Source organism: Pseudoliparis swirei, chromosome 17 (assembly GCF_029220125.1).
Source record: "Pseudoliparis swirei isolate HS2019 ecotype Mariana Trench chromosome 17, NWPU_hadal_v1, whole genome shotgun sequence".
Classification (NCBI taxonomy): Eukaryota; Metazoa; Chordata; class Actinopteri; order Perciformes; family Liparidae; genus Pseudoliparis; species Pseudoliparis swirei.
The window spans coordinates 11,074,438-11,088,021 of NC_079404.1; the positions used below are offsets into that span (position 1 = coordinate 11,074,438).

At 37.8% G+C, this 13,584-nt stretch overlaps 1 protein-coding gene across 1 annotated transcript in view; it reads left to right on the forward strand.

Annotated features, from left to right (window-relative positions):
* lmbrd1 (LMBR1 domain containing 1) overlaps positions 1 to 13,584 on the forward strand; it is a 53,658-nt gene that overhangs the window by 12,487 nt on the left and 27,587 nt on the right. Inside the window, exons 4-7 of the mRNA XM_056435542.1 lie at positions 2,191 to 2,288; positions 4,305 to 4,372; positions 6,314 to 6,402; positions 10,742 to 10,815. Coding sequence (XP_056291517.1) covers positions 2,191 to 2,288; positions 4,305 to 4,372; positions 6,314 to 6,402; positions 10,742 to 10,815 — 329 coding nt within the window. The remainder of the gene's footprint in view (positions 1 to 2,190; positions 2,289 to 4,304; positions 4,373 to 6,313; positions 6,403 to 10,741; positions 10,816 to 13,584) is intronic.

Consider the following 13,584-nt stretch of genomic DNA (forward strand, 5'->3'; position numbering starts at 1 on the left):
TTTACCCAAAGCAATATTAAACGCACCAATCGACAATGATAATGTGTTGAAATACAAATGCTTATTTAAATCGGTTGCTCAGTGCTCTGGATTACAATCAGAACAGAAGTGGCAACATCCTTCTTTTACTCATAACACACACAAGGTAGTATTAATAAGCGATTTTTACAGAAAGCACATAGGAGGGAAAACACCTGAATAAAGACTAATAATTTATTGGCTTGCAATTGTAATTGGTTGTTAAAGTGTGGTTTTAGTCTGCCTTTGGTCCCAAGAGGAAGTCAATTAAATTATTCAACTCAGGAAGTCTTGTCAAACATTATCGGACACCATTTTCAAACTTCGATAGCTGGTTTACATCAGCTTCCGCCCGTTGAACCTCAACTTCTGAAGCAGCAAGCAGCAGACCCAAAGGGACTAGACTATAGGATCAGCATGAATACATTTACTAGCTTGATTAATCTGCTGAATGAAAATAAAAGAACACTATCATACATCAATATACCGGTGGGAGAGTGCAGAGGCAATCAAACACATTTTTATTTATTAAAGATATAGCACTTTTTGGCTAAAGTTAACAGAACAAACTAGTTAATTCGATCATAATTCTATTTCCAGGTTTTGTTTTGACCAACCAGGCAAAACACTAATTGGTAAGATTTGAGGGATCCATGGTGATTATGCTGCTAGGCTCAATGTAAGCATTTATAATTTGTGTGCAACATTTTGGGTTTAATAATGACTTGTATCCCGCTGCTACTGTCCTGCATACATTCTACCTCTTGTACTGTATTTAAACAATAGAGAACAATAGGTCTATACAACAACAATAATAATATTAGTGGGCTGTAAACTTACACGTAACACGAATAGATGGCTGTCACTAAAAATAGGCAGGAAGAATACATATCATATGCAGTATGTTTTGCTTTGGTGTGTGTGTTCAGTAACCTTTAAACACGTACATTAAGCTCTGCAAAGTGGGCGGTGATGGACGTCTTCTGAAAAAACATGTATAATGCCCAAACGTCCACGATACATTTCTTCTATGCTAAACTACCTCTGATGGAAGCTTGCCCCAAGCTTCTTCATGGATCATTTATTTGAGGTTTGAGGTTGGAAAGAAGCCATTAGTAACCCCATTTCACTCCACATGCCCGAGTTGCCCCTCGTCCCTCACTAAACTTTACAGGTTTGTAGTTGAGATCAAAATGAAGGCAGCGTTCGAAGATATGTTCGGTATGGTCCGAGCAAGGGCACTGGAAGTAGGGGGTAGGACGTCTGGAAAGGGCCTTCGCTTTCTGTTGGTTTATATTTGTTATTGTTGTGATTTGTCAACACCATTTTTCAGCTAATGGGAATTGCAGACACACGTAGCAGAAGCACAACATGCTTTTGTTTTTCATATTAAGTAGCATTGTGTGGCTGCCTAAATGGCAGTTTTATCATTATGAAGGTATATGATGTAGGAAAAAAAAGTGTAGTTATATTGTTAAATTCATATTGCACACATCACTGACACACCTGTGACTTCAACACGAGACCAATTAGGAAAATATTCAGAAAAGAGAAGTAAAACATGACAGTTTGAAGGGAGAGTGAAAATGACAAATTGGGTTTGTGGAAGAACCTAATGTGATATGTTCCATTACAAATATTTTTTTTTGGATGACTGAATGTAAGTTACTCATTGTTTCACTGTGGTATTCATGTTTATTGAATAATTCATTTTGTCGTCATATTGTCGGCAGAAATCATTTGGATTTCTACTCTACCTTCTGAATTATGTTATTGAGTTTTCACAACTGCTGTCCAAATAAATAATTATAACGATTGGTCTGACTGAAAGGGGGCATTTTCTTTAATCAGTTTGTGACACTGGTCCAACCTGATAAGAGAAATTAAAGCATATTCTTCACAGACAAGTGTCTGTTGCTTTTAGAAAAGGTGAACAGGGTACATACTACAGTAATATACACTTTTATTGATTTACATAAGACCTGTACTTATGTTTGTTCAGTACTTTTCATAAATGCACTGCAACCATTCAACATCTTAGCAACATGATAAATGATGTTTTTCAGGCTGTCTGCTAGGAAGGTTATATGGATGTTTAAGGGTTGGCAATATTTGGCACAAAAAGTATCTGACTAATTCTTGGATTTGTATTCTTCTTTTGTTTCCATGTAGCACTTTACTCCATCATACTATTCTGTGTCTTCCTATGGATCCCCTTTGTTTATTTCTACTATGAAGAAAGGGATGACGATAACGTGAACAGATGCTCGGTAAGAATGCACCTTTCTACACAGCACGATAGCTGCTGACATGCAGTTCTGAGGAATTCAAATTTCATTCAGATGATTCATGTGCAGCTGACCAATTTCTTAATGCAAGATGTCTTGAGGTCATTTTGGTTGAACTTCCCAGCCAGTTTGAGGCAACATAAACACATTTGATTGCACCCGGCTGAACATTCCAGGAGAAACTAGAACGGGCACTCGGTAGAGCGCATACCTTCGCATATCACAAGATTGGGCATTGAATTATGAACATTTTGGCATTAGTTGCATGCCAATTGGATAAAAATTGACCGCGCTATGGTAAAAAAGATGTTGACCTTTTCATAACCTTGACCTTTGACCCGATCAATCCCAAAATCTAATCAAATGGTCCCCGGATAATAACCAATCATCCCACACCAAATTTCATGCGATTCGGTTTAATACTTTTTGAGTTATGCGAGTAACACGCATACAAATACATAAATAAACTAGAATGGGCACTCGGTAGAGCGCATACCTTCGCATATCACAAGATTGGGCATTGAATTATGAACATTTTGGCATTAGTTGCATGCCAATTGGATACAAATGTATCGTGCTATGGTAAAAAAAAAGATTTTGACCTTTCCATGACCTTGACCTTTGACCCGATTGATCCCAAAATCTAATCAAATGGTCCCCGGATAATAAACAATCATCCCACCAAATTGCATGTGATTCAAGAAGATTTGACCTGTTCATGACCTTTGACCTTGACCTTTGACCCGATCGATCCCAAAATCTAATCAACTAGTCCCCGGATAATAAACAATCATCCCACCAAATTGCATGCGATTCGGTTCAATACTTTTTGAGTTTTGCGAATAACACGCATACAAATAAATAAATACACGGCGATCAAAACATAACCTTCCGGCATTTTCAATGCGAAGGTAACTAGAATGGGCACTCGGTAGAGCGCATACCTTCGCATATCACAAGATTGGGCATTGAATTATGAACATTTTGGCATTAGTTGCATGCCAATTGGACAAAAATGTATCGTGCTATGGTAAAAAAAAGATGTTGACCTTTCCATGACCTTGACCTTAACCTTTGACCCGATTGATCCCAAAATCTAATCAAATGGTCCCCGGATAATAACCAATCATCCCACCAAATTTCATGCGATTCGGTTCAATACTTTTTGAGTTTTGCGAATAACACGCATACAAAAAATAAATAAATAAATAAATACACGGCGATCAAAACATAACCTTCCGCATTTTCAATGCGAAGGTAATAAATAAATACACGGCGATCAAAACATAACCTTCCGCATTTTCAATACGAAGGTAACAATGATAGCAAATATCCTTCCTTACAATTTGTATTTATCCAAATCTTGAAATACTGCATTTTTGTATTTGGTGCCTTGTACTGAAGAAAAAACATTATTTTGATGGACAAAATGATAAACATAGGTATAAACTAGTTCATCAGTATTCTCTTTGTATAATACATTCAAATCTTTTAATAGCAGCATCTGTGGTAGAATGCAATTTCTTATCTGTTTATCTAGTAAACTATAATCTCAATGACTTTTCATGTGTTAAAGTTACAGTTTTAATATTAGGTATTTTTAAAAATAGGCCCTGACTTATTTGTCAAGCCTAATTATCAATTGTGTTTACTTTGTATTTTGCAAATATGAGTTTGGAGTTCTAAGACAAAATCCCTATCTTTATGTCTTTTTTTCGTGAGTGATGTATCAAACTACAGCTAACACATAATGCCGTTTCCCCTTTCCATGTGTCAGTTTTGAGCCGACAGAGGCACTTTCTCAAAAGAGTCTTTTGTATTGTTACTCTAAATACACCCTGGATAGCAGTGGGAGATACCTGTTATCTGTGCCAGGTCAAACTGGATCTACACTGACTCACTATTGTCCTTGGCTGAATGCTGTATGACCCCCTTGCCTCACGAATAATGAATACTATTTTTTGGATTGACCAGGTTAATTTTTTTCTTCTATTACAGCAAGTGAAGAACGCTCTGAAATACACAGTTGGATTTGCCATTGTCTGTGTCGTGCTCCTTTTAATTGGGTAAGTTGGAGACATGGATGGCATCTTCTGCTTCAGTACACTATAGGGGGAAGGGGGTGTGGATATGTCATTGTGTTTAGTTAATGAGAGGAGGACCCCTTCAAACAGCTGCAGTACCATTTGTCTGCCCATGACAAACCATTCAGGAGAAAAGGACACTATAGACTCTAAATATAGGTTGTATTCTTCTCTATCTGATTCTAAACTAGATTCTTTGAATTTCCGCTCTGTACTAAACGCATGCGGAGGGAATGTCGAGCTCCTGTGAGTTTTCGACATTGCATGTTATCTTCAACCACATGAACTGGAACTATTGTTGCTTTGTTCTGGCAATTGTTTCTGTGTTCTTTTGATTTAGAACAACTTGATAGCTTTTATCCTGTGAGACATAATGATGTGTTCAGTGAATGTTAACTCAGTAGGTCTTTATTTTTTGTCTTTGCAGGTGGTAAACCCCTTATATGTATCCATGCTTTTAAGAAGTCTGGATGGTAGCCCCTTCCTCAATGCCATCACAATTATTTATTTATTTTTAAACCTTGGCAACACAAATTGAGCTCTGTCAGAGGACCAGAGTATGTCACTATTTTAAAACTTTGTTTAGAATATTATGTCATAGAGGCAAAGGCATTAATATCACTAAATTGCTCTGTTTTTCCCCATTCTAAAGAAACACCTCATATAGTTTGAGAAAGTTACTCCTTCCTACAGCAGACACGAAAATGAAAAATGACTCCTAACATGATCAAAAGGAAACACATTAATACGAAAAAGATTAAGTGTGGAGCCCTGAGGGCATCCACATGGTAGTGGGGCAGATGAGGTCTTTGGAGACCTGAGTTTATGTGAAGCAAAGGGAAGTCTTTGAAATGCTGATCTAATGTCTTTTCCCTTGTTTATCTACTTTACTTTTTTGCCACTTTTTTAACGTACAAAAAGAATTCTAGAAGATTTCCAGAGCACTATATTTCTCTGCCGTCTGTCAAGGGAGATTAATGGATGGAAAACTATTGCATGATTAATGGCATTTAAGTTTGCACTGAAAGTGAGCATCAATACCATTGACCCGTTCCCCTCTTTAGCTTGCATAAACGAAATGTTCATCCTAAGAAGGGCTGTTTCTGAAGTGTTGACCGAATACGTTTTTCAGTCTTATTCCCACACCAAAAAGATGTTCTGATCAAATTTATATATATCTACATATCTAGAACTTAAGATTTAAAAGGAGACTGTAGGTTTTTCTATGTGATCGATGGGTCTAAATGGCAAAATGTAATTGGTATTATAGATTAATGTAATTAGGAGCTAACGGGATGTGAGGTTACTTTTACAATAAACAAAACACTAGATCATCTACTTCTAGTTTAGTTCTGTACCTTTCCAAGTAATTGGAAAAGGATAGGAGTAGATGCAGAGTTTAGAAAACAGTCCATTGTGTTTAGAAGATACATTAATAAATGTTTTATTATAACGGTTTGATAAGCAAAACAATCCTTTTTATATTATTTGTATAAAATGTAACACATTTGAACAGGGACTAAATCATATTTAACAGTGATTATTATTTATTTGATTCATGAGATAATAAGATTAAGTTAATTTATTAGATTTTTTTTCAGTACCTTTTTCAATTAGAATTTATTTTGCGTTCTAATTCTAAAATCAGAAAAAGAGGTTAGAGGAGAGAGGTATAGTGAAACTATACTGTGAAAGCCCCTTCTCCTATCTACAATAGCAAGTTAGCTGTAGCTGCAATTTGGTACAGAGCATCAAATGGTGACATTTATGTTTGAACTGTACATGGTTCCTTTTTAAAAAATCTCATAGAGAAAGTACCTGTTGCTGAAACCATCAGTGCAGTACGACGACTAAACGTCAGCATATATTGTGTAGTGGGTGCTGTGCCTTACTTCTGCTTCATTATCGTTTATTTGCTTTCAGAGCTTTTGTTCCACTTGAGCTGCCACCTGGTCAGAATTCCACCCAGTGGGAAAAAGTACAATACCTTTTTGAAGAACTTGGAAGTAGTCGTAAGTATTGCCTCTTCATAACAGTCTGGGGTCTTACTTTCAGAGTCGTAGTCATGGTAACACCGGCATTTATTTCTTGCTAAACCAGACTATTTAATTTATTCCACCGCACACCTTCATGAGCATATTCATTATTTAACTTAGTCACTTTCATTGCCATTATTCCCCCCCCCAAACAAAATGTTATTGCCCCCATGTATTCCTTATACTGTATATGTTCTGGTTATTTCTGTCATATTCTTTCTCTTAAGAAGGAGTGGGGTTAGGGGGGAGTGGGATTAGGTGGAGTGCGATTGCAGACACAACAAAAAGACACAAATTCTCTCAAAATTATGACAGGTTTGCACAATTTTTTATCTTCTAACTCAAACAAATAGAAAGAAAATGAGACTCATAAGTCCTTATGACAACTACTTTATTAGTTTGGAGGTTGGTAGATTTTTTTGTGTTCTTTTAGAAGACTAGGTAATGGAGATTAGCATGTTTAAAATCAATGCACTGCTCATCAGGGTCAGATGAGAGGGACGTACTTTAAATGGACATAGATTACTTTAAACTATGACACCTCAGTTCTGAATGATAAGTAGAGCAAATTCAACACTATGAGGCACAAAAGAACTATCTGTAATGTATCACAGTGATGATGTCCAAATTACAGTAATTGGCAATCACTTATTTTGATTGTGTGGTCATTTCATTTTACAAATAACTTTGGAAAAGGATGGTGAAGGTCAAACACCTCCACGTCCTCAAGCCAACTCTGCTCTGATATAGCGTGTCTTTGTTGCACCAACATGCAGATCACAGAGTCGCATGTAAGGTAATAAAAAAGCTCATGCCTTTATGTTTACCACAAATAGTATTCCTGTTGATTTGTATATTTCGGCCATACATGGTTTTCCCATTACCGTCCACTCCCTACGGTGGATTAACTTTTTCATTAACTTTTCCAGCAAGCCTTCACTAAATGACTGTTCTGATATCTGTGACTTGATAGCCTCAATCTAAAAGTGCTAGAAGAAATGAAATTAATCAGTTATAATACTCCACGGGCATCTTCACTTGTTGAACGGCGAAGCATTGCTAAATGTGGACTCCTAACGGTGCTCTGCCCTTTTGCCATCTGGGGATCAAGGAGGAAGTTGAACCATCTGCCTCTCTTCACAATAGTGGACCCCGACATGCTCTCCCTACCTTTTCTCCCTTGGCACGGTGGGAAATAGCTCTGCTGCTGAGGAGGAAATGTGAGGATCATCCCTTCTCTCCCCAGATGGGAGACTAATTGAGTCAAGGAAATGCACTTTTGCCACATAACCCTGCTGGATGCTTTGAGACTACTGTTCATTAAATCCCTCTTTTTTTTTTATCCAACATTACATATGTCACAATGATGCTCAAATGTGATCCAGATCAGAAGATATTACTGTTGATATTCAAGACCAGACACTGCAATCTTGTATCTTTGGTCATACCTCAAGGTGCAGTAGAGTGGGTGTCTAACTGTAACTAGGAAGAGCACTTATGCAAGAAGCACTGGCTAAGGTCGTTATAAGTGAGATAAGAACAAATACACTGTTGTATACACTCCATGTATGAGCAAATCTATCAATCAGACTAATGCAATATTAGCGTGGAGTTAATTTATGTTTGGAAAATACTGTGTTTATAGCGCTTTGCTGATATAATTAAATATACAATGAATGAATATACTAATTAAGAAAAGATACAAAACAAGAGACAAATGATACATACAATTTAAGATGATTAGAACATAGGATACATTTGCATAACTCTGCACTTATCAAGCATTGTTTGTTGAAAACTCGTACGTTCCATGTTGATCTTATCTTTTATCTTATCTCTGACCTGCCTTCAGAACACCTTGTTCAACTTTAAAATGAAAGTGACATTTAGCATTTTTCATATGGAGTCTTTTGTATTGAATCAAATCTCCCTGTACATGCATACTACATAGTCCACATTTTTTTAAACTAGCATTTTTAAGGTCAGTTGACAGATTCAAGGTGAGCGAGTTGAAGTCATGCTGTTGATCTCATCTTGATAGTATTGATCATTTCTCATTGTTCTTCAACTGTGAGGTTAAAGCTACAATATGCTCAAAACATCTTCATAAACACAAACTTCTGCCTAACCCCATTTCACAAATCATGTCATCATCAATCATGAATTATAACTTTCTTAAATGTGCTTACATCGCCATGCTGTTGAGTGTGAATGTGGTCATGGTTGCAGTCATAGTGGGCTATATCCCATACTTTGATCATACTCTTTTCTTCAGAAGTAGAGGGCTTGTGCTGAAGGAGCTTCATGAACAATCTGTACGAGTCTCATGCATAAACACAAGCCTGAAGGGCTGTATATATGCAGGGTGAGATGAGAGCTACTTCATCCCCCTTCTGTTGGAATTGAAACTGTACAGATGTGTAAGCACTTCCGATAATACACAATATTCCCTCTGTTTAATCCCGGGGAAATCTGCTAAAGGAACGAAGAAGAGTGGCAGCAAACATCTATTCATTGCTTTTTGTGGAGTTCATGGACGCACTGTTTTCCATGCAGAACATAAGGCTATTGTCTATTTTACCAAACTCGCCACCAAAGAACTGCTGCAAGATCGCAATGGGAATAGGAAACGTATTCAAATGTTAATGTTCAACCCAGCTGTCAGACTTCAAAGTTTTCTTATTGCATACAATACAAAAGGGAGCAACTGCGTAATTTATCTTCATTATTCACCCCTTTGTCCCGCTGTTCACAACACAAATTATATAGGCCCTGAATACTGACTTAATGTTCCCAAATCAAATGTCACTATCAATGAGAAAGGCAAGCGGAGAGCCACCTATATCCATGCTGACAGGTGGGCTGGGCACTATGCAGTCGCTGCTGTGAGGACGCGGGATATCTATAACGGGACCACTGTGTAGCTTTTTACGTGGAACCCAGAAACAGGTGGGATCTTGACAGGAAGCAATCAGTCTCTCCATCAATCCCTGTCTTCTAACTCCAGCTGGTGTGACACCTACTTTTGCCCTTTCCTGATGGGTGGTCCCCGTTCTGACTCAATCAAAGGTGACACACATCAACTCAACCTACATACATTGAAAGATCCAGCTGTTCAAAAAAACGATCATAATCAATGTATGAAATGGCAACGCTGACAACAAATGGTGACCAGATGTGTCTCCAGGGGAAGACTTTGCTCCACTGCATTCGTTACGCCCAGGAGTACCAGACTACCAGCATGGTGCCTCATCCTTGTCCTTGTGAATTACATGTCCCACTTTCCATCAATTCACAGAGTTTGTCCCTTCCGAACACGAGCAGAGAGACGCATCCTTGCCGTTCCAGATTTGTTCCGAGCTTCAACTGTGCTGTTTGCTTAAGATGCAAAACTACTCATTCTGGAATGTCTCGTTATTCTGTTTGAGGGGATTCATGTTTCTCTCAACAGTTTTTTGGGCTCCATTGCTCCATTAAAGACATTACAAGGGTCAGTTCACCCAAACAACTAAACCCTAATTTTTCATTTACATATGTTTATAATACCTGGCCATGTGGTTTCATGACTTTTTAGATGTTTTATATCTGCCACCACCTTCCCAAGAGTTAACCCAGGTGCTCACAAAGATGGATGGAAAAAAAAAAGGAAGAATGACTTTTCACAAGCTGAGTAATAATACTCCACAAGAAGAACAAACTGACTTTCTCTGCAGTGGAGTGTCCTTTAGCAACTCACCTACAATATTTCTTTTCAGAAACAACAGAAACCATGTCCCGGTTACTCAGGATAACTCTGAAAACTATTTAAAAGTATCCATCTACCTTCATTATAATTGCTTTAAGCTAGTTGCACATCAACTCCAGTCATCACCATCATTGAAGAGTGTGAATGTTTACCATCCAAAAAGGTCAGCTAACATTAGCTTGCTCATATAATGTTTGCATTGAGTTCCTGTCTTCAGTGGGGTGGCGGTGTGTATGACAGCACTGTGTGTCTCACCAAGAGCTACAGCACTCTCCTGTGCACAGTGTGGGGAGTGGGAGCCAATTAGAATACGTCAGGCTGTCTTTTCCCATTGAGGAGTGTGGCAGAGACATTTTAGAAGCATATTGAGAGTATTCGTACTCTAAATAATAATCAACAAATGTTGAGTTTGACAGTTTACAACAAACAAACAGCTGACTGAAAGACCGTCAAAGTGCACACGAGAAATTATTCTCGAGATAGTTTGCATATCTGGCAAAGAGCCCATTGCTATTTCTGTCAGAGTGCAGGGTCACATCTCTCATGGCCCTCTTGTCTTTTCACCTGCAGATGGTCTACCTGCTCTATCTTTCTCCATCAGCTCCTTGACCTTGATTGGCATGTTGGCAGTGATCACTTACACGGTGAGTTGGAACCCTTAGACAAGTGGTTGATGTTGTTTCATGTGTTCAGGTTACCCATCTTCTTGGTTGAGATGTACCTGATAATGGAGTAGCGTTCCAGTATTAGTAATGCCTTGTGATTTTAGAGCACTTGAGTTTTGCGTGATGTATTTGCACTAGGGCTGTGAAACGATTAAAAATGTTAATCAAATTAATCACAGGTTTCTGTGGATTAATCATGATTAATCACATATTACCGATATTCTCGGAATATTTTTGTGAGAACATAAAGATTTATGACAAAAGACGGATATATACATTTATACACAGGGGTGCACATAACTTGCTCACCAGTGAGCGCGCATCGCGGCGGAGTAGAGTTAACACGACGCGTAGAGACGACCAACAACAGACGTATTGGAAGCTCATTCTGCGCATGCGTTAAATGCGTAAAAAAACAAAACTAATTAATCCTGTAATTTAATCATAACGCATTATTTTCCACAGCACTATTTTGCACCCTTCACCGGTCTTTCAACCACTTATCAGCTGTATACATCCAGTGTATATACTTCAGTGCCCATTAATACATGCCTATATTTAGATTGGCTCAGTATTCTGCAGGTTTTTTGTGTGTTTTTTTTTGTAGATCAGAAAAATGTACTGTGCTGTAACCAGTGATGGTGGCACTGGTGTTAGGCTGGGAGTAACACCGATTAGTGTCTGCTGGAGGAGAAATAATTAAATAAAATTCCTATTGTCCTATTTGACAAATCACACAACAATTGAGTGTGGGGCACTTTATGAATAATACACAACATCGCCAAGTACGTTTTTAGAATCTCGCTCTAGGACATATAATCCATCTCCGCTAGGATTGTTTCCACCCTTGCTTTTCACGGGACTCTAAATGGTGGGTAATTACAGATTGCATTTTCGGTATGGAATTATGCTCAGATTTGCACTGACCCCATGTTGATATTGACTGAATGCCCTGTGGAAATCAAAACTCCCAGCGTGTCTTGGCTTTTGTTGTTCCTTGTTTTGATGCAACCAATGAAAGAAATTGGGCCTTTGGGCGACAAGAGCGGCTGCCCCTCCCTCTTTTGTCCTCACAGACACAAATGCAGAAACTCTTATCTCACTTGTCATCCTTTTCATCTACTTTATTAGCTCTCTCTTCAAGCTGCTAAACTCTTCTTGGTGGCAACCTACACATATTCGCAAAGAGCTGTGTAATTTATCATTCTTCACCATGTGTTACTATACAGCTTGATTAACTTAATGGATTATAAGTGACAGGTCCATATGTTGTCCAGGACTCCTGCTAATGTATCACTACTCTATGTGCAGAACTAGCCACCTAGCCTTAATGCAAACAACTTTGTGATGTAAACAGTATATAAAACTGCAGCCTAGTGCACTTAATTAATTCTACTGCTTTTTTGGCCATTCTATGGCTTTCTCTTATATAAACATACATTTAAACAGACACCTTGCAAAAGCAAGAAAATACTTTTTAAGTGTGAAACTTTCTGCTAAACTTAAACCATTGATTTTAACATAAAATGCTGTTGCTATTGAAAAGTAGGCTAATATTCAGCCAATTTTACATTTAGTATGCACTTTTGTTAATGTCAGTGTCAGTCCTTTAAACACAATATATTACATACAGCTAAAACTAACATGGAATTATACTTTGAGTGCAGACAAATTAAATTGATTAATTTTTCAACTGTACACTAACATACGGCGTACTCGTAATGGTAGGAACTAACTAATGTCCCCTGTTTGAATATCTTAATGTTCATATCTGCACTCTTATTAAGAAATAAATAACAAATGAAAGTGAATTAAAGTACATAGAAACTTTTGTGGGTGTATATCATTTGATCATGATTAGAAATGTACTCTGTTTACTCAGGTGTTTTGAGTTGTTGTGTGCATTATAGTTACCTTCGCATTGAAAATGTGGAAGGTAATGTTTTGATCGCCGTGTATTTATTTATTTATTTATTTATATGCGTGTTATTCGCTTAAGTAAAAAAGTATTAAACCGAATCGCATGAAATTTGGTGGGATGATTGGTTATTATCCGGGGACCATTTGATTAGATTTTGGGATCGATCGGGTCAAAGGTCAAGGTCAAGGTCATGAAAAAGGTCAAAATCTTCTTGAATTGCATGACATTTGGTGGGATAATTGGTTATTATCCGGAGACCATTTGATTAGATTTTGGGATCGATCGGGTCAAAGGTCATGGTCAAGGTCATGAAAAGGTTAACATCTTCTTTTTACCATAGCGCGGTCAATTTATATCCAATTGGCATGCAAATAATGCAAACATGTTCATAATGCAATGCCCAATCTTGTGATATGCGAAGGTATGCGCTCTACTGAGTGCCCATTCTAGTTTGTGAATACATTTGGTAGCAAATAGCAGGTCCCAAACCAGTGGTTGGGTTGTGCTACCACGTGGCACCTTGTGTAAAGTTGAAATAAGAGGTTTTATTTTTAAAAGCAAGTTAATTTCAAATAGCTAACCAGCTTTACATTGGGTTTGAGAAGAATAGTCATCGTCATTGTATACTCAAGCAGTCACCTTTTTAATGGTGTGGATTTTATTCAATAATGAAAATCTATTAATATGGTAAATTCCCTTCTCCTCACCTGGAATGTAAATTATCTCCCACTCTATTTGATTGTACCCAACATTGCATTGGAGGAAAGAAGGTCCTCCTTTCAGCTTGGGATTACGAGAGCAATGTGCCATGTCTAGCAACGGAACGT